Source organism: Apodemus sylvaticus, chromosome 3 (genome assembly GCF_947179515.1).
Source record: "Apodemus sylvaticus chromosome 3, mApoSyl1.1, whole genome shotgun sequence".
In the NCBI taxonomy this organism is placed as follows: Eukaryota; Metazoa; Chordata; class Mammalia; order Rodentia; family Muridae; genus Apodemus; species Apodemus sylvaticus.
In genome coordinates, this window is record NC_067474.1 from 115,488,285 (window position 1) to 115,515,616 (window position 27,332).

Here is a 27,332-nt window from a genome sequence, read left to right on the forward strand (position 1 = left end):
CTTCCTCAGCCAATGCTCAGGACTGCTTTCTGCTCAAGCTCCTTGTCCTCTATTCCTATTTAAATCCTGCCCCACAGTCAAGCCATGGCTTCCTTCAGCCACTTTCCCCTCCCCCTCCCCTAAATTAAATTCCTCTCACAGTGAGTGTATTGACCCCTCCTCTAAATTACATCCCTCAAGTAAAGTCCTTGACAGCACTGGACCACCATACTCCTTTAAATTCACTCATTCATTTGTTCATTCATTCATTTAGTTTACATGGCTTCTGACTGTTACGAAGGATTTGGTTGGCTACGGTTTGGTCAAACACCAGCATGAAAAGTGTGGACAGCTACTCGTGTCAGCTGGCTGTACCCATGATCCTTAGTGGGTCTATGCATTTATGGTTTCATTTTGTTTTTCACATGCAGAATATGAAAGGTTTATGCAATGTTGGAATGCCACTCCCTAGAATAAGTGTTCAGTTATTAAATACCCTTTCAAGGTGAAACAAAATGGAGGCTGTAGGGCTATGACTGGGGCAGATGGGTGAGGCAGGTGGATGCAAGGGAGTGGAAATTTGGCACCATGGGCAGAGCATTTGGGCAATTCCACTTCCCGTCTCCAAGCGGCTGCCTTGCACATTGTCATGAATATTACTTGCAGCCAGTTACACTGGCCACAGGCTGACTCTTTCCAACATGAGGACTTGATTTGCTCTGCTTTAGTCTCTTTGAAAGCCAAAACAACAACAACAAAAACCCAATAACCCCTCCTAACCTTTATTGCACTCAAGCAAGTGTTTCCGTCTTGTTCTGTTTCCCTTTGTTCCCTGGGCAGTTTACCCACCAGCTCTCTTGCTTTTTAATGCTCCAACAGGAAATCAAGTGATCACAACTAGAAATTTTGCTGGCTGAGATGGCTTTATAGTTTCACTGCTAACTCAGAGGGCCTGCTGTTTTCTTTCTCCCTGTAATACCTTTTGAGGCCTAGAATAACCCCAAACAGGCAGCCCTCTGTGAAGGTGACACTTGTCACCAACTTGAGACTCACCCATGTACTTTACTATTCAGAGATGAGTTTGTTTTGAAGGGTGTATAAGTGAAAGGACATCAAATCAAGGGACTCACAATTTGTGTGCTCTGCCATTGATGGTGGTGATGTGTGTGTGTGTGTGTGTGTGTGTGTGTGTGTGTGTGTGTGTTGGTGATGGTGTGTGTGGGTGGTGGGGGTGGTGTGTGGAGGTGGTGGGTGTGGGGGGGTGTGGGGATGTGGGTAGGTGGTGGTGGTGGAGGTGTGTGGGGGTAGGGGTGGTGTGGGGGGTGATGGTGTGGGGTGTGGGTGGTGTGTGGGTAGTGGTAGGGGTGGGGGGCTGTGTGTGAGTGGGTGGTGGTGGGTGGGGATGGGGGTGTATGGGGGGCATGGGGGTAATGGGGGTATGGGGGTTGTGGTATGTGGGTGGTGGTGGGGGGTAATGGGGGTGGAGGTGGTGGAGGTGTGTGTGGGTAATGGGGTATGTGTGTGTGTGTGTGTGTGTGTGTGTGTGTGTGATGGGGGTAGTGTGGGGGTAGTGTGGGGGTAGTGTGGGGGTAGTGGTGTTGGTGTGGGTGGAGGTGTTAGAGCTGAGTTTCATGAAACCAGGAAGAGAAAAAAAATTGATGTTCAAGGACTATGTTGAGAGAATGGGAGATTTTCGGGGTTTATTTTTGTTTGTTTCGTTTTTTGTTGTTGTGTTTTTTTTTAATCTCAAGAATTAAAACAATACCTTCATTTTACTAGCTAGTTGAGCAAACAACTAAAATGCAATAGCCATCTATATGGCTTAATAAACTAGTTTAACAGGGACACGAATCATTTATACTTACCCTGTGTAATGGAGTGTGTCTGGGAGTTGAGACCTAAACTAATTTCTAGAGAATTCCAACAAGGCTTGGAGCTAGACACTCAAGAAGTCTGGAAGGAAATGAAGTAAAATATAAACAACACTGGTTTCCCCTGGGCAGTCAGACAGATTTCTTTCTTTCTCCTTTAAGTATTTTCAAGTTTTCTATAGGAAGCATATTACTTTAATTGTGGCTCTACTACAGAATTCATACCTTCCCATTCCACTGAGGGCATGTGGGCTTCAGCATAGATATCTAGTTAAGGTAATGTAAGTCACATTACAACTTTCATAGAATAACTGCCACTAAGAGAATATCCATAATCTTTTGGAAAGGTTACATATAATAGGATAGACCAATAGTATTACAAGTGTTGACACGGTGGTGACCACAGCACGTTAGCAATGTCTTCAGTGTCATGTGTGACGAGCATGGTGAAAAATGCCTTTTAGATGCGTGAAAATAGCTTAGCCAGGAGCCCCACCACATCCAAGGCTGCACCTGACAACCAGAATCCAGCGACATCACTCACTCAAGATAACCAGACACAGTCCCAGAACCCCGTGCAACCAACCCTTAGACAGTACATTAGCAGAGACTGAACGCAATGCTCTGCTCTGCACATCTGGAGAGACGCCATCTTGATCTGCCCTGCAGCTGGAGAGTCTCCTCCAGGATCCAATCCTGATCCTCAACTCAGAGACTTCTGTTAGAGACTGGATCTGTCTTTCATAGATGAGCAGTCTCAGGGAGATAGGCTTAGGGTCGGGGTTAGGAATTTAGAGTGTGGACATTGTGTGAGGACCCTCAGTATAGTAAACTATAACTTTTGTTATGCTAACTATATCTTCCTTTGTGCTTATGACGTTTCGTTTTGAGTTAGATGAGTTCATTTATGTATGGTGTCAGCACCTGACATACTATAAAGCATCATTCAAGGGTTAGCCATTATCTTTGTTCACAGCAGTTTTTGAAACAAACCCAGGAAGTCTGTGGGGCTGGATGTGGACCTGGACTGTAATTGGTTGGTGTAGGGGTAGACCTGGGCTGTAATTGGTTGGTGTAGGGGTGGACCTGAGCTGTAATTGGTTGGTGTAAGGTCTTCTGTTGTGTCATTCATTTCTATTCCAATCTCCAGTGTAAGCTTCTTCCTCGAACAGCTTTCTGTAACTGAGCTTTCTTCTTTGTTATGAAACTAGAACAGCTTTGTTTGTCCGCTGCCAGGCTCTGTGATGTTCAAGATCTAGTTTTTATGGCAAGAGTCAGGTGTGAACCCCCATATTTTATTCACTTTCACACAAGCCTCATGGTGATCAAGTGCAGATGATATTTATTTATTCACTTATTTATTTATTTGTTTGTTTGTATATTTATTGTGTGTTCTGGTTGAATCTCAGAGCATATACCCTGCTTTGAGTTTGGCTTGTCTTTGAAAAATGTGTGTGTGTGTGTGTGTGTGTGTGTGTGTGTGTGTGTGTGTGTGTGTGTGGTGTATGTGTATGTGTGTGTGTGTGTGTGTGTGTGTGTGTGTGTGTGTGTGTGATTCTTTGTTACAAAGGCATTGTGGGAGGGAAAGAGGAAGGAAAGAAAATAGATTTAAATTCACTATTTACAGGCAAACTCAGCTCTCATTTGCCCAATGTCTCTGTTTGACACAAGTCATCTGTTTCACATGCACTTTGAATAAGTCTTGCTTTGCAGCCATATTTGGGGCAAGTTAAACCTCAGAACTTTAGTTTCTTCAGCTATAAAACAAGGAAACAGTAGCAATATGGGGGTAAAGCTGGGGCCCTTGAATGGCAAAGACGTTCTCTCTCACCGAGGTGTACCATGACTTAGAGAGCTAGAGTGTTGGACAAGGCAGATACCAGAGCCTCCCAAAGCCAATGGCTTCCCAGTCCTTTATCTCTTGACTCCTAGAATGAAATTCATGGACAATAGGAAGGTACATTTAGAATGGAGTTTTGTTGTGAGATTATAGGTAAGCATTTAAGAGACAAGAAGGCGTAGAATTACTGCAGAATGGGTCCCAAAGGACAGGCTGCCATCAAGTTGTTAAGCAAGGAGTTTTGGTGAGACATATATCAGAAAATAGGGTGAGACAAAGAAAGGTGAGCTGATCAGGCACCCTGGCCCGCCCCCTGGATGCCCACATACCTCTCAGACGTAGTCATGCCCTTGCATATAGCTCCCAGGTGGTAGTTTTCATCTAGGTGGCATAAAAGGCAAAGAACAGGACCAAGCAGTCAGAGCTGAGCTAGAGTCCCCTTCTGGCGCTCTTGGCTTCTAGCCAGGACAGAGCCAAGGAATTTTTGGCTTCTGGCAAAAGATAAGAGTCGCAACATGGAGATCCTTAGCAGTTTCTGTTTCCTGTTGTCGTCACCCTGAAAGGCTGCGGTAAACGTTGTGAATAATTTTATATTATGTTTTATGAGATACTGGAGTGCACTCTGGTCCTTTGTCATATAGATCACAACATTATCCATAGCACACCTACACACACAGAATGGTACGATTTATTTAAACGCTATTCTAAAAACACTAGCAGTAACAAGTTATTATAAATCATGCTTCTGACAGCTGCATGCCTTGCTTCTGATTTGTCCCTTGTTTGATGTTTTGTTTACTTTAAAGTTTTATTGTAGGGGCTAACCTTCCAATACTCTCAGCAAACTTTTGAGTCTTGTGCCCAGCATAAGTAAGGTCATGGATTAATGAAAAGGCAGAGTTCAAAATGATCAGGCTCCTCTGAGAAAGGCCTTTCTCCTAGGCCTTCCAGGTGTGTAACAGTGTGAGCTTAAACGATCTGGCCAAAATAAGATTCTGTCTAATCCGGGCTGAAGAGACCCAAACCGGGTAAAGGATTATTCATGAGGTATGCATACACTTCATTTCCCCCCAAAACACTTTCATTAAATTACCATTGATTCATTCTCCAGTGATTTTGGAATTTCTATGAAGTGTGAGTACTGACGTTTAGCGGTTCCTGGTGGTCAGTGGATCCTGGTGGTCAGCTTGCTGAGATAACAATGTTAGCCTTTATTTTCCTCCCTTTTGTCCACAATTGCTAGAATCACAGCAACAAACCCAGAGCTGGATGAAGCTGTTAGGGAACTGTCAGCCATATGGACTGGCCACAGAGGCCCATAAAACAGCATGAGAATAAGCTTTGGAGTAGAAACACACTCCTTAGTTTCTTAGCCAAGAGCAGGGAAGGAGACCCACAGCCTCTCATTAGGCTTGTGGGGTATTTGTTCCGTCACTGTGGTATTGTGCTATAAACTTTCATTTAAGCGTCTTGTTAAAATTTGGCAAGGCAGGTAGTGGAGTAAAGGTGGGGCCTTCTGTCTGGACTGACCATCTTATTCAACACACTTGTAATTGTTCCTGTTCCAACAAACGAGTTCTCTTGCCATCTGTTAAGCTTAATTAAATAGAAGGGTTGGTAGGGTTGGTGGGGGGAGACCGTGAGTTAGAGTGCAGATCAGTAGATTCCGGAGTAGGGCCAGGGAAGGAGCAGGCTACAGCTAGCTGTAGTCCTTAACCCTTTGGAGGGTGGGAAAAGGGAGCGAAGAGCGAATATGAGAAGGAATCTATGTTTTCTCCCTTCCTTCTGACAGTTGGTAGGAGGAGCTATATTCAATAGTACGTCTCTAAGTTTTGACCTTGACTGGAACATCTTTTAAGAGGAAAGAAAGGAGACAGGCAGAGCTTAAGAACAGAATGTACAAATGGCAGATTATATTATATTTATATTGTGTTATGTTTAGAAATTTCTGGGCCCAGTGAAACTTAGGTAAAGATACCCTTTTTTAGAGCAGAAAATTCAGACTTACACAGTACATTGGGTGGAAATCTGAAGAATGAATAATCATTTATAAAGAATTGAGAGTTTGTACATGCTTAAAATGGGTGGGTGTAATTTATACAGAGCATTGGGAAAGGCTCGGGAGACTTGGTCTGTGAATTGTGAGGTGTCTCTAATTGGGACAGCCCAGGATCATCCAAATAAGGGATTGGATTTATGTTTTTCTCGCTAACTATTTATATCAGTTTAGTAAACACTCCTCTTCTAAATACAGTTTTGAATACATATGAGAACATTTGGGCTGTATTTCAGGGGACTGTCTAGAATGCATGAGGAGCATAAAAATGACTGAAGTACATACTGGAAAAAAGTGCACAGCTTAAGGATGGAGTTGATACCCTAGTCAGTCCAGTGATTGGTTCACAAGTTTGAGAACCTGAGTTATGTCCGCAGCACTCATGTGAAAAGCCAGGAATGCTGATACTCGCTTGTATCGTCAGTGCTGGGCAGTGAAGACAGGAGATCCCTGGGACTTGATAGCCAGCCTAGTCTAATTGATGAGCTCCAATCCCATGAGACCCTGCCTTCAAAAGAGATAGATGGTGCTCCTATACCTGGCACCTGAGCTTGCCCTCTGTCTTCCACACACATGTGTACATATGCACCCTCACATACATACAAGCCCTTGTGCACATACAAATGCATTTAAAAAGGACAGGGCTCAGATGGCAAACCAGAACACAGAACACAGCCCCAACTAACTAATTGAATGCAACATTAAAAGGAACATTGTGGCATTCCAGATGTTTCAGCAGTTTCCTGTTCTATTCTTTCTCCAGGAAAGATAGCCACTCTCCAGACTCTTACAGGACAGATTTGGTTTTGCCTGGCTTTGCTGTGGCATGAATGGAATTATACTCGGAAGTATTCCAGTATCAGGCTGCTTTCCCTCAATGTTTGTAGGAATCCCGTGGTGGTGGTGGTGAGCTGGGCTGCTGCCATGTTGTTCTCATACAGTTCCCCAGGGTGTGGCCATTCTGAGTGCCTATCAATCCAGTTCCTGTTGTGCACCAGGATGTGAGCTGCTTCTGCATTTGAGCCGTTGGAAATACTGCACCTGTGTATATCTATCTACTTGCCTTATCGAGCTCACAGCCATGTCACTGTCAGGTGTCTGTCAAGGATGAGAGTTGCTGGGTCACCAGATAAATGTGTGCCTGGCTTTAGATGATACAGCATGTACATCAGTGCAGGTCCTATGGGCAAAATAAGACATTTTTTTGTTTTCTTTTAATTATGGAAATAAATTTAATAACATGGATTCAGTGAAATATTTTTTATTTAAAAATAACTTTAAGTCTCCATACCTATTAAAAGATACGTTCACTTTTAGTAGTTGAACGTTCTGAAGCAGGAATGAGTAATGAGAGAGACCGGGTCTTTAGTTAGTGTCTTTGAACTTCATTTCCAGGGCTTGGAGAAGTGAGGAGAACTTTTGCTCCTTGGGATGGTGGTCACATTAAGAGTTTATGAGTCAGGCTTGGTGCCACACGCCTTTTATCCCAGCTCTTAGGAGACAGAGGCAGGTGGATCTCTTTGAAGCCAGCCTGGTCTAGAGACTTGAGTTCCAGGACAGCCAGGGCTATACAGAGAAATTGTCTCAAAAAACCCAACCAAATCAAGCAAAAACAAAAGCCAAACCAAACAAGAACTTCCAGGGAAAGTGACAATTCTGAGCACAGAAGGGCAGCCCTGCTCCTAACCCCGACTGAATGTGTTGCTGTAAGTGACTTGTCCAAAGGGTGGGATGAAGGTTCCGACCTGTCAGTTAGATCTTCTAGGGGGTCACGTCCTTTCTGTGGCCTCTAAGAACCAAGAAACCGTCACCTCAAAATCACCAAAATGTCAGCTTAGTTCCATACTTTTAAGTTCCTGTCTTTTGCATTATCACAAGATCCCACATACACACATACCCACACACACACACACACACACACACACACACACACACACAAGCAAAGTTGTAATTTGTTTCTTCTACAATTTCACATAAGCAGTGCAAGGTGCAAAACAAGGAAAGAAAGAAAGAAAGAAAGAAAGAAAGAAAGAAAGAAAGAAAGAAAGAAAGAAAGAAAGAAAGAGAGAGAAAGAGAGAAAGAAAGAGAGAGAGAGAGAAAGAAAGAGAGAGAGAAAGAGAGAGAGAAAGAGAGAGAGAAAGAAAGAGAGAAAGAAAGAGAGAGAGAAAGAGAGAAAGAGGGAGAAAGAAAGAGAGAAAGAAAGAAGAAATGATGCTGTCTCAGACTCTGATCATTCCCAAAATTTTACACCTTGCTTGAAATAAATCAGGAAAAGCTCAAATTTCCATGTGCCTCATTTCCACCACCCATGCCCAGTGCCCAGGTTAGATAGCAGATTCCTAGGACATTCTAAACAGCAAGGTGACATGAACAAAGTTTTTTTTTGACAGTTCAGCTAAAAGCACAGCTTGTATTTAATTCAAGACCTAGGTTCAGGCTTCAACACCTCAGGTTTTCACCTGGGACATAGTTCCTAACTTTCATGCTGTAGTTTTCAAATCTGTAAAATACCTGTCCTGCCTACACAAGCAATTATGAAGACTAAGTGTAGTAATTGGTGTAAAATTATAAGCCATAAAAATTCTAAGCTTTGGGGAGCTGAGCATAGCTCTTTTTTACCTCCACCACCCAGCTAGAGCACACTCTCCCTACAGCTAGAGCACAACTCCCCTCCCCCCACAGCTAGAGCGCAACCCCTCCCCCCAGCTAAAGCATAGCTCCCCCTCCTCCCAGTTAGAGCATAGCTCCGCCCCGCCGCGCCCCCCCCCCCCCCCAGCTAGAGCATAGATCTTTTGGAACTTGATGAAAATTACTCTGTATCATGAGATTTTTTTTTTTTGAATGCACACACATAAGCCAACTTTTCGATCTGTACCATTTATAACTTGTATATGTTCTTCTGGCCTTTCCCTGAAGTTTTAAGCCATGTCCCCAAGCCTTGGCACCAGGGGAAACATGTGAAGACTGTTTACTTTGGATGACAACCCTGTCACTCAGTGCTGCCGTGGCTAGAGGAGTGTGCTCAATTTACAGTCCACCAAATCACTACTGCACACGCCTAGGACTGGCTAGTAATTTTTTTCTCTATCAACCTCAATTTATTAGGTAGAGACTACACTACGTAGAAATCTTTGCAAATCAAAGAATGAACTACATAAAAATACTATCCCTGCAGGCGGTGGTGGCACATTCCTTTAATCCCAGCACTTGGGAGGCAGAAGCAGGCAGATCTGAGTTCAAGGCCAGACTGGTCTATGAAGTGAGTTCCAGGAGAGCCAGGGCTACACAGAGGAACCCTGTCTTGATTCTGCCCCACCAAATACCAATTAGCCCCATCGCTGTTAAAAAATCACAAGCTTGATAGAAATAGAGGTAACCTTTTAGACTAGTCCTGAAGCACACTGTTAGAACTATCGAGTAGTGTTCTTTCCCCTTAAGAAGCAAGAAACACCATACTTGGCCATGGAAAGTGTTGGCTTGAGCACAGTGGATCTGATCGACCTCCTTGGAGCCTCCCACTTTGATCCCCACACTATGGTAAAGGAAGACAGTGAGTACATTCACCATGCCTGCAATCACCGCTTCAGTTAGGTTCACTTTTAATGAAAATATGAGCATCTTTTTGAAAAGGAAATAACAGAAAAGTCTAGAATATATCCTGGGCACACAGCGAGTGATGATGTTTGGATTAGGATCCGGAGAACTGGGAACTTAGAGCTTCAGGGATGAGGCATGTGTGAGCCCCTCCCCCCCATCCTATTTTCTCTCCCAGGGCATGTGGGATGGAATCTAGGGCTCATGCTAGACAGATACTCTGTCACTAGGCCGTAGTCCCAGCCCTACAATTTCATTTCAAAAATGAGATATGTTTTAGGGTTCAAAATCCTAATGCCCCTTGATTATAAAATGGCCACCAGTGGAATCTGGAGCAGAATAGATATAGATGAAAACCACGACTGATTGGTGGATTAATAAGCACTATTAATAAACACTAGTTCTAGTTAGGGTTTGCTGCCAGTTAAGGCCCAGGCATGATATTTCTTGGTTACAAATTTGTTATGCAAAACATAACCAGCTAGCAAATCCTAACAAGATACATTATATTAGGGGTGTCAGCTCTGGAACCACAGTGCCTGGCTTCAAATTCCAGTCTTGCTTTGAGTGATTTTGGTCAACTTTTGAGCTTCCAACGCTCTTGGGTTTTCGTCTTTATAAATATAGTTATTTGAGAAATAGGCACAGGAAGTCTGTACAAGTGCAGTGCCCTAGGATTCCGTGTCTGTCTATTGGCATAATTGTCAGGGCTGAAGAGGGTACTAGGGACCTGCTTGCCCAGACCAGTGTTTGTTTCCCAGTACTCACAGCAGGTGCCTCACAAATGCTTTTAAGTCCAGACCTGGGCTCCAAGAACACCTGCATTCAGACCCTTGTACCTCTGTACAGGCATGTAAATAAACATAAAATAAAATAAAATAGTGTCTGTCAGGAAAGTGTTTCAGAAAGGTGTTTTATAAAGCCCATTTAAGCTGGTTGTAGAAGAATACTAGAGAGGCTGAGGCAGGAAAAGGAAAGTCAAAGCCATGCCTAGGCTATGTGGTAGGTTCTGGAATATACAATGAAACCCCGTCTTAAGAAACAAATGACTGCCAAACAGAAACCCGTTAAGAAATGTGAGCTGCTATAACAGGCTCGCTTCTTTATCATAGAGTAAGCATCTCACAGATCCTAGCCAGTGTTGTTGTCATGACTGCTACTACAAGGCAGTCATGGAAATACCCTTGGGCCAACAAGATGGCTCAGCGTGTAAAGTTGCTGACTGGCAAAGCTAGAGACCCAGGTTTCATTCCTGGGACCTACACGGGAGAAGGAGAGACCTAACTCCCAAAAGTTCCGCAGAGAGAGACAGAGACAGAGATAAAGAGACAGACCAACAGACAGACAGACACAGCGACAAGGAACTGGGAGGGAGTGAATAAGTAAATAAGCTAAACAAACATAATTCCATCGTCGTTATGAAGGAAAACATTCCTCCTGCAGGGCTATGGGAAAAGGCAGCATCTGCTGGATGAATGAGCACAGCGCCTGGGGAATGGCGGGAGGCACCGTGATGATTCATAATTATAATTTTCAAAGCTGCAATTCCATCGTGGTCCTTCTGTGTGTTTGCTTTCTCCACCCTCTGCCCCCGCCCACCCCCACCCCCACCCCCTCACCCCCACCCCCACCCCCGCCAAGCCCCTGCCGTGTGTCCTCCCTTCCTTTCCACTCTGGGTGCACCGGGCTTGATGAACTTGGTGTTACTCTTCCTGCCACACCCACACAGGTGTGTTGGGCTGTCTGGGATCCTTTCCCAGATGCTGACAAATGCTTGGCAACGGGATAGAGAGGAGAAACAAAAAATTTGGCTGACGTCTTCAGGTCTGACTCCAGATTCATCTAGGGAGTTCCTCGGCACCTTGAAAGCTTTAAGATAAATGATGGCGGTGCTGCCCACGCCCCGCCCCTCCCCGCCCCCACCCTTACTGGGTGCACAGCCTGGTTTCCCCTCTTCTACTTTGTTACATAGTGCGACTGAGTCTCAAGTCTACCGACAGATTTTAACTTTAGGGTGTGTGGAGGAGATGTGGCTGAGCTAGTCAGGGACCTGCAGAAGGATTTGTGTGCTAATGTGCCGCCCATGTGCCACAGCCTGGCCTAGTATCTTTCCTGGCATAAAATCTCGGCATCTTCCTTTGAGGCCACACATATTTGGCAAGTATCTTTGTTACTCTCCTGAGGGGTTGTTTGAGCAATGAAGGTGATAAGTAATATGGAGTCTGTACCGGCTGCATGGGGACATGAGAGAACATGGAAGGAATTCTTTTTCAAAGAGTTTTTATTACATTAGATTTTAGGGTCTGTAAACAATTACAGCATTCAGGGAGTGCAGGATTTAAATGAGAAACACAACCTCGGCAGACTATGGCAGCCAGATAAAATGGCATGGGCTCCGGAAATCTGTAATTAAATGTATTTTTGAAAATGAAAAAAATATAGTGTAACATCTGGTTTATTTCACTATATAGCCTGGGTAATGCTTAGATAAATAAGCGTGATTGACTTTGGCTGATATTTGGGTTTCTCTCTGTAAAAATCGCAGTCTTTTAATTAAAATTTTTTCCTATTCGAATCTATTTATGTTGTATGCAACAAATCTTTCACACACATATAGAAAGTGACTCTTCCTTAGAAAAATCTAATGTTCATTTTTCTCTTTTGTCACAGAGGATCTTCAACTCCTTGGTCTACACAGAGAAGATCTCGAACGGAGAGAGTGAAGTTCAGCAGGTAAGGAGCCGAGACCTGGGTACTCTCTGACTGCGCCTTGCCTTTCCATGGGGTTTCCTTGTCCCTCTCTGCAGTCCCCACTAGAGGTTGACCTCTTACCTATCCTACTTGTCTGGAGTCTCCCCGTGACAGTGACACCCTGCATTCAGGTGCTGAGAACTTGGTGATGGTTTAACCATGCCTGATGTATCTTGGAAGCATTTCCTTTTGTTATAAATATCCTTGAGTTCCCCAAATCTGAAAGTATCTAAATATGTTTCATCTAATGCAGAAAATAAGCACCTGGGCTTTGGGCTCAGACTCCACACTCTGGCATCTGGCATCTTACTGTATGTCCTCTTTGGTCACAGCAAACAGTCCCCCACACCCCTTTGACCCACAGATTATCTGCAGTTTGTGTAAGAGAATTCCTAACATCAGCCTCGTGATGTAGTCAGACCAGTGAGAACAACGTCGCCTTGGTAGAAGGTTCTGGCATCAAAGCAGCTGGTGCCTCATGATGCTTTTTTCATTCCTCTTTCTAGAATTCTCACCCCACCTCCACCTCTTCCTCTTTCCCTGCTCTGTGCAGTCAAGATATTTAAAAGGCCAGATTCTGTTTGTTTATAGCATCGAGTGAGCCGCCTCCTGCGTTAAGGCAAGGTCTTGGTGTTGGTAAGCTTGAACTCAATAATTAATTAGCGGGTGCTTGAGAGGGGTGGAGGCTTTAATTTCACTTAATCCACCAACTTCATTCCAGCATGTGACCGTTGACTAGTAACTTGAAGCTAGGTTTGAAACTTCAGTGAGAACCAGAACTATGATAAAAACCAGACTGCAGCTAAGGGCTTGCACAGGATAAAAAGACAAACATAACAAAATGCACAATGATGCAAATGCCCAGGCCCCTCTGTTGTTTTATTCATGGAGACAGCTTGACCCAATCTGTGCTTTAAAAGCGCTTTCTCAGAAGAAAGGCTTTGCTTTGGGATGCAGTTATTATAAGCTAGCTGTTTATTTACAATAGAGAGCTGTGGGCCAGGTTCAGCATTTCCTGTTCATAGGCAGGGACCTTAATTTTAGTCACTTTTTAAGTAGTGATATGGTGATGTATGTCTCCTCCTTCTTAGTTTAGGTATCATTAAGGAGGAATAGATTGGAACTGTAGTGGCGTGCCACACTGAGTCTTCTCTGCCTATGTCCTGACTTAAGCTTATTCCCAAGATCCGGGAGGCACTTCAGAATCACTGAATCTAGAAGAGTTGTTATGGACTACGATTTCTACACAAAACCTGCCTGTTGGAGGAGACATTTTAGGAGACAACCGCTATTTGATAACCCTTTAAAGAATGTGATCTGGGGTATCACTTGAAGCCTCTTTTCTTGAAGTAACAGATACAAGGTCTTAGGTGGGCTGTTTCCGAGCACGCAGCTGTTTTGTGTTCTTGGGCTGACGTCATTGTTAAACCAGCTATAGGCAAGCATGGGAGCCTTCAGTATAATTGTTCAGAATTATAGCAACTGACGGAGCATGTACACAACATTATGGCCAATATTTGACAGAGAAGCTTCAGAAGCAGACTCTCTCCCGCTAAAGAGGAGGAAACGGAAGCTCCGAGAGGTCAGACAAGTCACCTATAATTCTCTATGAAGTAGGAGAATAAGTTTCCAGAAATCAGTATGACACAAACACAGGTTGTCTTCATGCGCCTTTGCCCTGATCATCAAATTGTTCTGTCCTAAGCTGAACAAAGATGTACTTATCAATAATTACTCCAACCTCTCCACTCTGCTTCCCAGAAGCACCCCAAGCGAGAGGGTCTCATGGTCAAGAGGCTCTTTGGTCAGGAGAAAATTGCACTGTGATAATTTCACCTAAATTTCAATACATGCAAGTCCTGAAATTTTTCTTCTGTTTGGTGACTTCTTGATCATTTCAGCACTGTGATCTGTTTAACGATAAAGGTGTACAGTACATGCTTACTGAAAAGTCATAGCCTCACTGGGACGATTCTCCTACAGTTTCTCCCTTTTATAGCAAAGAAAATGTCCTGATCAGGAACTATACAAGGGACAGGTGAGACAACACAGCAGCTAAGGGAACTTGCCCTGTTATCCTGACCATCTGAGTTTGATCTCCAGAACCCACAAAAAGATGGAAGGAGAAAGCCAACTCTATAGAATTGTTTTCTAACTTTCCCACATGTGCCATGACACAAATCAACACACCCAAGCCCCCTGTCCACAGTAATAATAAGAAAACTAATTTTTTAAGCAATCCCTATGGTACTAGATGCTACCCAGGGCAAAATCTTTCAGGAGCATGTTCACTTGGCCTGTTTCCTCTTCTATTAAACATTCTCCACCATAGTCATTCACACATCTTCTTTGAACTTCAGAGTACTAGTAACTAATTAAGTGACTAGTAACTAATTAATCACTAATATCTAGTTTTGTCCTCCAAAAAATAGAATGTATCTAACGTTCAAAATTTTTTTTAAGCATAACAGATATGCTTTAAGGAAATATATCAAAATAAATATAGCAACCTAACAACCTACCAAAGAGGGTAGGTATTCTACCCTAGGGTTCTCTCAGAGGTAACCTTATTCACTATATAACCCTGGCTAGCCGGGAATTCACTATGTAACTAGGCTGGCCTCAACATCACAGAGATTTGCCTGCCTCTGCCTCCTAGCATTGGGACTAAAGGGCTGCACCTCTATACCTTGCTATTCTTAGTTAAGGTCTTTATTGCTGCAACAAAACGCCATAGCAAGCATGAAGCAAGTTGGAGAAGGAAGGGTTTACCTGGCTTACTCTTGCAGCTCCATTGTTCATTATTGAGAAAAGTCAGGACAGGAACTCAAGCAGGGCCAGAACCTGGAGGCAGGAGCCAAGACCGAGGCCATGGAAGAGCAGCACCTACTGGCTTGTTCCCTCTGGCTTGCTCAGCCTGCTTTCTTAAGGAACCCAGCACCCTGAGCCCTCAGTGGCTGGGCCCTCCCCTATTGATCACTAAGAAATGTCCTTCAGCAGGCTCTTATGGAGGTATTATTTTTAAATGAAATTGCCTCCTCTCGGAGGACTAGCTTGTGTCAAGTTGGCGTAAAACTATCCTGCACACCCCCAAATTAATTTTTGGCTTGGCTGCTTTTGCTCTTCGCGTGAGTTTTAAGTGCACTGTGTTTATTCACAGATCGCGCTGCTTTTGCTCCCGCCTTGTTTCTGAGCACCTGTGGCACCTGCAGTTAGGCTCGTTGTAGTTTTTATTTCCCTGGTGCTGCCAGGCATGCCACTTATGGACCCACTTTATAATAGATTTTGTTTGGATTTTTCTCTGTTACAGGGCTGAGTTTTGTTCACATTTCCATATAGCTTGGAGAGGCTACATTTCTTTAATCTCCAGAACTTTATTTTGTCACCTCAATGCTGGAAGGCAGGACTATGTTGTATTTGTGTCTGTATGTGCGTCCCAATCCTGAGTGGTGGCCAGGCAGGGAGGGACTGTCACACTTACTGGAGAATCTCAAGCCCAGCATTGAGGATGCCTGGAGAATGACAAGCTGTCCTCACAGTGCTGGCCTTGGGTTCCTCTCCTAGGACAGAGTTGCAGATTTAAGAAGTAGGTATATCCTTTTCAATACTTGGTAATTTCTGGTTTCTAGTCTTTTGTCAAGTTAAGGAATCTGAAAGGGGATCTTATAAGTTGTTTGAAGTGACATTTTGCATGATAATAGTGCACAAGACTTATTTTTTGAGTTCAGGATCTCATGCATGGTCGGCAAGTACTTTTTTGTGATTATTATTGGGGAGGGATGGTAGGTCCATGAATACCTTTTTGGCATTATTTACTGACTTGTTTTAGAAACACTGTACTATGTACTCTAAATCAGCCACACCCAAAGAGAAGACTGTACAGAGAAGGATACTGCATATCTGCTATCTGCTCAGCCAGCTGCTAGCCATATGTGACTCTTTGAATGCAAAATGTGTCCAGATTCTGACCCACCAGATTTAAATTGTGACTTGAGTTTAATACAACCACCATGCCGGTGGTACCTTGAGTTTTTAGATTTCTTATTTTCTCCCATCTTTTGTTTTGACTTGTAAAGTAAAACTTCCAGTCAGTTCTTGAAGCTCAGTAGGTGAAGGTGCTTGTCGCCAGGCCTGATGGCCGGAGTTCCATCCCCAGACCCTCATGGCGGATAGTCTGACACTTCCTGTTCTACTGCCAGTCAAGAAGCTGCTCTCTAGCCTTTATCACTCTAACTGAAATGGATTGGCTTTTGGTTTTCCCACATAAACATTTCCAAATATTCACCAATATCGATTGATGACGTCTTGATCTGTTTCTATTGGCTTTTTAATCTGTTACTATGAAGATATCATAATCATTATCTTTAGTTGTGTGTGTGTGTGTGTGTGTGTGTGTGTGAGAGAGAGAGAGAGAGAGAGAGAGAGAGAGAGAGAGAGAGAGGGAGAGGGAGGGAGCCCATAGAAGCCAGCGGCATCAGAGCCCCTGGAGCTGGAGTTATAGTTGCAAGCTCTCTAACATAGGTGTTGGAAACCAGGTTCAGGTCTGATGTGGAAGCAATTAGTATTCACTCTTAACCACTGAGCCAGTTCTCCAGCCCCTGGTTATACTTAAAAGAATTTTTTAAAAATATTTTATTTGCACGAGTGTTTCAACCTGTGTACCACAAGTGTGCTTTGTGACCCCAAAGAGACATCGATCTCCTAGAACTGGCATTACAGATAATTATGAGCCACCATGTCGGTGCTGGGAATTGAACTCGGGTCCTCTGGAAGAACAATGAGTGCTCTTCATCATTGAGCCATCTCTCTAGCCCCTCCCCTCATTGTGTTTTTATAACAAGTGTTAAGATCTGGTGAGGTGACATCACTCCTTCCATTCCATTTATGCCATTTCTCACGCTAGCCAAGCACTGAGGCTAGCTCCATCTTTGGTACCCAGAAGTTCAGGGTCTCCAGACCTTGCACACACACACACACACACACACACACACACACACACACACACACACCCTAAAGATGAAAGCAGGTGCCGGGTGGTGGTGGTGGCTGCAGCGCACGCCTTTAATCCCAGCACCTGGGAGGCAGAGGCAGAGGCAGAGGCAGGTGGATTTCTGAATTCCAATGCCAGCCTGGTCTACAGAGTGAGTTCCAGGACAGCCAGGGCTATACAGAGAAACCCTGTCTCAAAAAAAAAAAAAAAAAAAAAAAAAAAAAAAAAAAAAGAAAGAAAGAAAGAAAAGAAAAGAAAAAGGATAAAAGCAGGTACTGATTAGTGCAGGAGGTCTGCCCAGATCTCCTACCTTTACTGTGAGCACAGTGTCCCCCCACCCCCACCCCACCCCTAGCAGTTCCATTTCCACGAATCTCACTGTCCTCTTCATTATAGAGACAATTATAATTGATGATAGGATATATTTAAGAAAGAGAAAGAGTAGGTTGATTATTCAAAGCAGACTCTTGACCTCCCGACTCAAAGCTTTACTTTTTTAGACAGGGTCTCCTAGAGCCCAGGGTTGGCTCAGACTTGCTATGTAGCCGATGATGATTCTTTTCCCTTCACCACCTAGGCACTGGACTTACAGAATTGCATGTGTGCACCACCTCACTCGGTTTCATGCAGAACTAGGCGTAGAACCCAAGGCTTCACACTTGCTGTGCAAGCAAGCATTTGCCAACTGAGCTACACCCCATCTCCTTTGTCCAAAGTTTTAATTCATGATCTTTAGAATAACTACTTATAGTTGGGGTGCACAAACACACACACACACACACACACTACTATCTACTGTCAAAAATCCTGCCATACATTCTCTTATCTTTTTTTCCTTTAGAAACACTAGCGCCCATGGGTCATGCCGTCTGTTCTTGCTAATAAGATCTTGAGAATCAAATCTTATTTGTGTACATCATGGAACTTGGCAGGAAATCTAATGTGTTGTTAATATCTTTGGTTAAGGGAGCAAAGTAATTAACACTAATAAAAAACATTTTGTGATTCTTGACTCTTACCACAAAACTCTCCATGGCGTACTGTTTCCTGCTTTTACCCATTACTACTTTTGCATTAACCCTCAGAGCCTGGGTCTAAACTGCTTCACGGTGTGTTTTAAGTCTTTGATTGGTTTGCTGTTTGCAGTTGTTCTGCCAAAAGACTGTGGCAACAGCTTCAGAAAGAGAAAATTCCACCCCACACATTCATGTGAGGAGCCCCTCCCACAGATGCCCGCTTTGAGCAATTCAAGACATTAACTTGTATGCACACATTAGGGGCATTGTGTGAGGTTGAATCTGAATCAAGACGAGCAAATTTTTGAGCAAGTGGCTCCCAAAGTAGCAGAACAGGCTTCCTAAGGGCAAGGCGGGAAAGAAGAAACAAAGACAAAACTAGGATGCTGGCTTCATCCCCGAGGGGAGCCAGAGCCACCTTGGACCCCTTCATGGAGTCAGTCTTTTTCCCTACTGCTTCTATAGTTATCTATATAAATAATAGATTTAACAAGATGGCAAATAATCCCTCATTATTAATAATTCGGGAGCTGTTGAGTTGTCAGCAGCGTGGCTTTCCAGGGCTGTAGAGATCTTTTATTTATTTTATTTTATTTTATTTTTTCCGTGACAGGGTATCTCTGTATAGCCCTGGCTGTCCTGGAACTCACTCTGTAGACCAGGCTGGCCTTGAACTCAGAAATCTGCCTGCCTCTGCCTCCCGGAGTGCTGGGATTACAGGTGTGCGCCACCACTGCCCAGCTTGTGGAGATCTTTTAAATGATAACTGGTAAACGACCTGACATTGGCCATGGCTGTCTGCAGCAGCTGTCCTCCTTCTCTGGTCCACTTTGGCTCCTCAGGATCCCACCCACCAAATGAAAACAGCCTGTTCTTCTGTATGTAAAACACAGAAGCTCACTTTCTTGACCTCATCTTACTATCCACCCACTGTCCCATTTCATTCTTGGAAGCACAGCCCGTAATGACAACTACCTAGTCCAACAAATGGCCTTGTTCAAGGCCTCCCATGACCACCATGTTGGTAATTCCATGGGCTTCTCTTATATAACCAACAGGAATATAAAACATTGGTTTTCATCTTTCAAAAATATATTTATTTTCGTCTCATGTACATGGGTGTTTTGCTTACATGTGTGTATGTTATATACCTGTAAAAATCAGAGCAGAGTGACAGCTCCCCAGTCAGGAGCTGCCATGTGTGATCTGGGAACCAACCTTAGGCCTGTTGCGAAAGTGCTCTTGACTGCTGAGCCATCTCTGCAGCCCCTTCCACCTTATTGATTGATCTTTTCAGTCACTGTGGGTATCGGGACAGCACGGTTGTGTCCTTGCTGTGAGCATGTTCCTTCCTTGGGGTTTGGCCTGCCTTGCTCCCTAGATTGTTTTTGCTGTTGTTTGATCAAAGGCATGAGTCACCACACTGGCTCTACTCAAAAGACTTCTGTTCTCCTTTTCCTTGGTTCCTCATTTTATTTTCAAAGCACGTGGGTATTCAATTTACTTGACTGCTGTGGAAGCCGTCTTCTTTTTTACCTTCTGAAGCAGTAACATTGATGTCTTCTTTCTCTTTCTTTGTTTGTTTGCTTCTTTCTTTCTTTCTTTCTTTCTTTCTTTCTTTCTATCTATCTATCTTTCTTTTAGTGCTGGATAGAATCCATTTTAACATCATATAAATGTCTAGTTTGTAGAAAGAATTTTGATTTTTTTTTTGTTTCTCTACTAGATGTGGAGGGGTTTGGCTTATACCCGTGGTTGTCTCTTTTGGCTTTTTTTTTTTTTTAAATTTGTTTGCTTAAGATTTTTCATTTTATCTTATGTCAACTTTAGTAATTGTATCAATTTCAGATACCTCTCAGAGCTGGAGATGACACATTTTTCTTGTTCAGTTTACTGAGACTCAGGGTTCACCACCCATTCTGTTCTGTCTAGGTTGAATATACCAAGTGAACTTCTTGGGCTTCTGCAGCTGGTAGGTGCTTTTTTGTATGGGCAGTGGCAAGCAGTTCTCTGAGTTCAAGCACAACCTGGTTTACAAAGCAAGTTCCAGGACAGCTAGGGCTACGCAGAGAATGGCCAGTCCCTTGGGTGGTAGGCGTAACACAACACCCCACACTTAAAAAATAGAAGATATTGTATATCTTGCATACTCACATGGACAGTGCTCTTCCTTTCTCTCTTAAAGGCTCTAACTGATGATGTTCGGAGAACTTCCTCTAGTGTTTACCATATGTACTGCAGACACCCAGAAGACAAAATTCTCATAGCTTTTCTCACATTTTCTCTACTAAGATGTTTATGACTCAAAGCGAATTCTGGTTTGACACTTTTTCTTTCCAAAAATGTTTATTTTATTTTATGTTTAAGTGTGTGTTCCTGGGTGTGTCTATTACTTACCACTTGTGTACAGATGCACAAAGAGGCCAGAGGAGAGCATCAGATCCCCTGGAGGTGGAGATGAAGGCTCTGCTGAGTCTGGGAGTTAGCAGTGGTCCTTCGGAGGAGCACCAGGTGCTCCCATGGCTGAGCCATCTCTCCAGCTCCCTTCTCCTTTACCTTTTAATGCTTTTAGAAGCATTTTGCTCTCTACCAGATGCCTTAGCTTCTAATTATGAATCACAGAATTGTTATGCTGCATATGGTTTTTATTTTATTTTTTCCCTCTGGTTGGTCTCCAGGTTTTCCTTTATTTATTGTTTGTTTGTTTGCTTGCTTGCTTGCTTGCTTGCTTGTGTCTTTTAGTGACTTGCAGTCTTTACATTTATTCTGTTTGTGGTGTGGTGGTTGTATTTTTGTTTGCTTGTTTTGCACTGTCTGAATCTCTAAGTATGTAGTGTTTATCAGATGCAGGCATCTTGAGATGTCTTTTCTGTGTCAGCTTCTGCTCTCTTGGATGCTGATTACATGTATGCTTGGTATTCTGGTATTTATAAGAACCACGGAAAAGTGTCTTTTTTCCTCCTGTCTTTTTTTCCTTCCTATTTGTCAGATTATATCCCTTTCATTGATCTATATTTAAGCTTGCCACTTGACTTAATTCTGTAGTTACAGCTCCAATACATACATTTCTAAATTTCAGATACTGTACTTCTCAGTTCCAAGATTCCCATTTCTTTCTTTTAATGAAATTTCTCAGCTGATATTACTTTTTACACAATTCCTATGCATATTTACTCTTATAAACATGAACATAATTATAATAGTTACCTTGGATTCTTTAAGTGATTCTGACATCTAAACTATTATGTGACTGAGGACTCTGGAGAATCTCTGTGTGCTCTACATTAGTGAGTTCCAGGCCCACCTACATAGAAAGATCCTGTCTCATTAAAAAAAAAAAAAAGTAGTGTGCAGGGGTGGCAGTGTCACCTGTGTTACAGTGTACGTATTGAGGTCAGAGCGTACATGCAGAGGTCTGAGGACAGCCTCCTGTAATTCACTTTCTGCCTTTACATGACTTCTTGGAATCATACTCCAGTCAGAATGCCTTTGTGCAAGTGCTTTTTTCTGCTGAGCCATCTCGCTCCCCCCTGAACTCATGAAGTTTATTGTGGTTGGCACCTTTTTCTGAAAAGTTAGTCAAACTTACAATTTTCTCAATATGTCAAAAAAAATGCAAGTTGCTTACATCTTGGTATTATGAAAAAAAAAAAACTTTGGATTCTGTTACATTCCTCTGAGGAGGATTTTGGGGTGTTTCTTTGTTTAAATAGGCAATTGACTTGATAGGACTGAAATTCAATGAATTTCATAAATATTTATTTCTGGTCCCAAAGGGGTTTTAACACAGCTTTTAAGTGACTTAAATCTATCCTGGTAACATTTTTCTTAATTTTCTTAATTATCATTTGATAACGAAAATTTTACCTGAAAGACTATATTCACTGAAAAAAAAAAAAAAGAACAGAGATAGTGGCTTTATTTAAAAATTTATATTTAGCTGATATTACTACTCCAAATTATTCTTTCAGTCCAGTATAAATCTGGACTCAGTCATGAAGGAAACATGAAAGCATTGATATAGGCCCACTGCAAGCAGGCTGTGGCCCCAGACATGTGCGCTTCGTGTATCACAGGGACAATGCTTGGTGGGAGCTGGTTACATGCAGTTTAAGAAAGACAAAGAAATCTCTTTCTTAAAGAGATCAAGACCCCAGAGGCAGCCTTACTGAGTCAGAATCCCTGTGAAACCATCAGCCGTCAACCCTGACTAGTGTAATGTTTAAAAATTCCAGAGCAAGAGAGAACTTTAGAGTCCATATTGATAGCCAGTAAGGTTATGAGCCCTTGGGCACCCTCAGTAGGAGATGGGACACATGGAGGTCTTTATTGTTTGAACTAGAAAACTTGATAACTCTCTGTCACTCTGGTGTTTTTGCTTGTTTGTTTTTATCTAAAGCTTAACCTTTCAGTAGCTATACCCATTTATTCTGTAAAGCAGAGATAGATGATGTCTATCTTGAAAGGCTCTTGAAGACTGGTTGACACCAAGTGGGCATTCAGGATTCTGCTTTCAGGTATCAGAAGACAGTGAGTGCTGGTACAAGGGGGAACCCATTTAGATGAGTTCTCTTGCATGAGGCCTATAAGAAAAGATCTGCAAACACTAAAAAGAGAATTTTCAAAAGGCATTGATCACAGAAAGTCCCTGGAAGGGGCTCATGGGAGTCGTAACTAGAAGTCTTCCTAACTGAGGTGGTGAAGTGGGGTGGATCCAGGATATTAGCTTTCATTTCTAGTTCTTATTTCAATTCGCAGAAATACTCCATCATTAAGTACACCTGATTAAATTGTTAAAGCAGTACTAGACGGCACAAGAAAAGGTGTAGCACTGGGACGGAACTAAAAATTGTTAGCAAGTTTGCTTATGTTGCCAAACTATGTATTGTAACACAGTAAGAGCCAGGACATAAAGGGGCGGCGTGGGGCTGGGAGGGAGCTTAGTTGAAAGAACATTTGTGAGACATGCATGAAGCCCTGGATTCTGTCCTCAGCACCATGGGGTGCCATGGTGTGTACCTATAATCCCAGCACACAGGTGGTAGAAGCAGGAAGATTATCAAGGTTATCCTTGGCTACATGGTAAGTTGGAGGCCAATCTTAGCTAGATAAGACCCTGTCTAAAAATAGAAGGGATGCAAAATTGGAGTAAAGATTGAAACCTTAGCAAAAGGTTTTCAGAATACTAAACATCTACTGTAAAATAATGAAATTTGATCTCATTTCTCTCAACCCCCTAGTAAAGCAGTTCCAAATGTGTAGAATATCTCAGCATTTTATTTGTAATTTCTTTAAGAAAAAGTAGAGATATTGAATACAGGCTATATAGGATATATGCTATATAGAATATATGATCAGGTAAAGGCTTTCTGAATAGAATTCTAGTTACCCAAGTAACTAGAAAAGTAAAAGTACTAGTAAACTGTTGACCGACTAAAGAGGCAGCCTACAGAATGGGAAAAATATTTTTCAGCTTTACATCTGACAGAGGCTTAGCGTTTAGAATATACAAAAAACTCAGAAAAACTAAACAAAGCAAACAAGCAGCAGCCAAGTTAAGTAATTGACTATGTAACTAAACAGGGAAATCTCAGGCTGAGAAATATTTTACGAAGCTTTCAATATCCTTAGCCATTAGAGAAATGAAAAGTAAAACTACTATGAGATTTCATCCCCTAGTCAGAATGGCTAAGATTAAGAAAGCAAAAGAGGGGAATACTGTAATTATATTTTGATTAAATAACAAATAAAACACAACAGATGGTGGTGAGGATGTGGGGGACGGGAACCCTCGCGCCATGTGGGTGGAAGGGCAAACTGGTGCAGCCACTGTGGAGTTCAGTGTGACAGTTGCTCAAAGTATTAGACATACATCTACCTCCCAATCCAGCTATATAACTCCTGAGCACATAGCCAAAGAACTCTACTTACTGCTTCAGAGACGCATGCTTATATATGTTTATAGCTTCTCTATTCACAACAGTTAAGATATTAGCTGAGACGTCTGTCAGCGACAATGAAAATGGGGTGCCAGGGCAGGAGCTGTGGTTCAGCCAATAAGAGCGCTGAATGCTCTTTTAGAGGCCCTGGGTTCAATTCCCAGTGCCCACAACAGTTTGTAACTCCAGTTCTAGGGTATCTAATGTCCTCTTCTGGTCTCCACAGGCATCAGTCTCACACGTGATGCACAGACATACATGAAGGCAAAGCATACATAAAATAAGAGGGGTTTTTGTTTGTCTGTTTTTTTTTCTTTTTGGAAAAAAAAGATACCTATACACAGTGAAATATTATTTGGATATAAAGAAAGGTTAAATTATTATATTTGCAGAAAAGTGGATGGAACTAGAAAAATGCATGAGTGAAATAGCCCAGACCCAGAAAAACAAACATTGGGTATTTTCATCTCACATGTGGATCTTAGTGAGGAATCTTTAGGTTTGTACATTGAATTTGAAGTCACTGTCATGTTTAGGAAACTATGGGTGGGGGAAGAAAAGTCTTAAGTGATAGGGAGAAGTAGAACACAGGGAGTATGTGGGGAAATGGAGACATAATGAGTCTCCTTCTACCATGTGGACTCTGAGGATTGAAGTCAAGCCATGAGGCTTGCCAACAAATTCCGTTCCCCACCAAGTTGTCTTGACAGCCCCAGATGAGGTAGTTTTATTGGAGGAAAAGAAATTGTATTTGTAATCTTCTTTTAAAACAAAAGTTAAGTTTCTTCTAGAAGTTAATCTTTTGAGTCTCTGTCAGAACAATTTCACTGTGTATGACTTTAAGGAAGGCAAAGATGGTTGGAGGGGAGTGTGACCTGTGAGGAGGCGTATTCTAGGGGCATTCTGCTAGGCATGAGACAAAGCCAGCAGACATTAGGTAAGACTTGCTATTGTAGGAAGAGAAGCAAAAACTATATCTCAGTCAGTTATTGATAGCTTTTGTTAATCTCAAAAATGACATCACAGAAGACATCATTTGGGAAAATGATACTTTCTAGGCTTTGGGAAAAGTGTGTTTTTCTAGGCTTCCAATAAAATACAAACGGAAACAGTAATTGATTCATAAAGTTAATTGTGTGACATGTTGGAAAATATTATTTAGTGTGATAGTTTGTTCACAACATACTACTTCATGTGAGTTATTAAAGTTTTACTGAGTCTTCTGATATAAATGATTATCGTCAGTTAGAGATGAGGCAGATTAAGACACAAGCACTAAGTAATTTAATTTCTACAGTCACACCTGAGTCAGGCCTTAGGATCTGGGTGTCAGTTGGAGAGGTATGCTGCTAAAACCCACAGCACCACAATGCTTGCAGGCTTGCTTTGCACTCAAATTCCTGGATATTTTATTTTATTTTGTTTTGTTTTATTTTATTTTATTTTAAGAGGAGAGTTCATTCTCTCCTGAGGGTCTCACCCATCGAGCAATGCAAGATAAATAACACGTCTAAACATTGTAAGTACCGTGATGAAACTTAGCTGCTAAATGAGGGAAGAACCAAGTTTAAATGCTCAGTTGACGAGGGTAAAACCTTGGTGGCCCCTGCTGTCCATACCGTTAGCCATAGCCTTTTAGATCTCATAAATCACAGAGTTGTGCTGGGCCCTTGTGAAGGAGCCGCTATTACTAATGGGTTGCTCTGCAGGAACGTAAACAAGATATAAAACTGAAGGAAGTCCTTGATGACTCTCTTGCCTTCCTCAGCAATCCATCATTATTCCATTATTAACATAACCTAAGACAGTTGGTTATAATTTCTGTCATTGTGGAATTTCTATTGGGGTTTCATTTTGTTTTAAAATAAATATCCTCTAAATAAGAACTTTTCACTAATTGGGCGAGTGAAACCCCACAGCTGTTGCCCCACCCCCCCAGAAGCAGCATTAAAGGACAGTGGAAAGAGGCTTCCTCTCTGTCACGTGCAGAGGTGGAGAGCGCTTTGCATTCTGGGTGTGTAACTATGTATGGTTGACTTTGTTATGAGTTTCCTCAGAGGATGAGGCAGTCTGGAGATGTGGCTCAACACATCCCCCTATTTTCAGGTTTGGCAATAACTAAGATCACTTGGGGCTATGCCTCACCTAGCTTCTTAGGAAAAGAGCAAAGAATTGGCGACCTATGTCATGTGTAAGAACTGACATTTGGGGATTGAAAGTGTTCAGCAATCTTGTTGATGTTTTAACAGAAGTGGATTTGAAGCTCATATCCTGTATCCTTGTATATATATTTGGAAGTCAAAATACATTCAGGTGTATGTGTGTGTGTGTGTGTGTGTGTGTGTGAAAGCTTAAATTCCTGTCCTAAATTTAGACCAGCTGACTTCAGAGGTACATACTGTACATTAGCCAGTGTGTGTGTCTGGTATGAGCTAAGCTTAGCTAAGCCTGTTGATACAGACTCATGAGCATAGCCATTCATTCCTTTATATAATGTATTTTCCTGAGATATAGAAGAACACCATCTAAATATATAAATAAGTAGAGTCACATATATGTGTGTATAATTTACATATATTTATATATGTATACACTTATTGTATAGATAGTATATTTATATGCTATTTACATGTTTGAATAGTAGTATGCCATATTTACATTCTTTATGTGCCAGTATTTATTGTTATATTTATAAATATTCTTTTGAGTGACTGCTCCTGGAGATGAGACCGAGGGCTTCAGGCAAGCTAAGCATGAGTTTCCTAATTGAGCCACACCTCTAAATCCTATATATACCACCTACATCAGCTATAGGAAATGCATTCTTCATAAACACTACTGCTACCACCACATGTACAAATTATAACCTTAAAATTATTTCAGTCTTTGTGTGTTATGTTGTTTTGGCAGAAATGCAAATGGGTGCCTTTCCCATTCACCTCATTCCCTCATTCTGTGTCCTCACTGCAGGGAAGGAAAGGAAGGGGCTGCACTCTTCCCCCAGCAGTACTGGGAGCTGGTGGCTGCAGGCAGGCACCGACAGAGGAAACAGGCTACAGCCAGGACAGAGGAGGGTGAAGATGCCGATGCCCCATCTCTGTCCAGTGTGTGTTTCTCTGTCCTCTGGCTGGAGCGCCAACTTCTTTCAGGACCCATTGGCCCACACATACACAGGTGTCCTCTCCCGGAGAAAGAGCCCTGGCTCCTTGGTCAGAGCTCCTTTAACTAGACACCGAAAGAATGAGTCTTCATCTTCATTCAAAAATCCAGGAAATTTTTGTCATGAGAAACAAAT

At 42.4% G+C, this 27,332-nt stretch overlaps 1 protein-coding gene across 1 annotated transcript in view; it reads left to right on the forward strand.

Moving 5' to 3' along the window:
- Cachd1 (cache domain containing 1) overlaps window positions 1-27,332 on the forward strand; it is a 225,545-nt gene that overhangs the window by 77,803 nt on the left and 120,410 nt on the right. Inside the window, exon 2 of the mRNA XM_052176841.1 lies at window positions 12,012-12,074. Coding sequence (XP_052032801.1) covers window positions 12,012-12,074 — 63 coding nt within the window. The remainder of the gene's footprint in view (window positions 1-12,011; window positions 12,075-27,332) is intronic.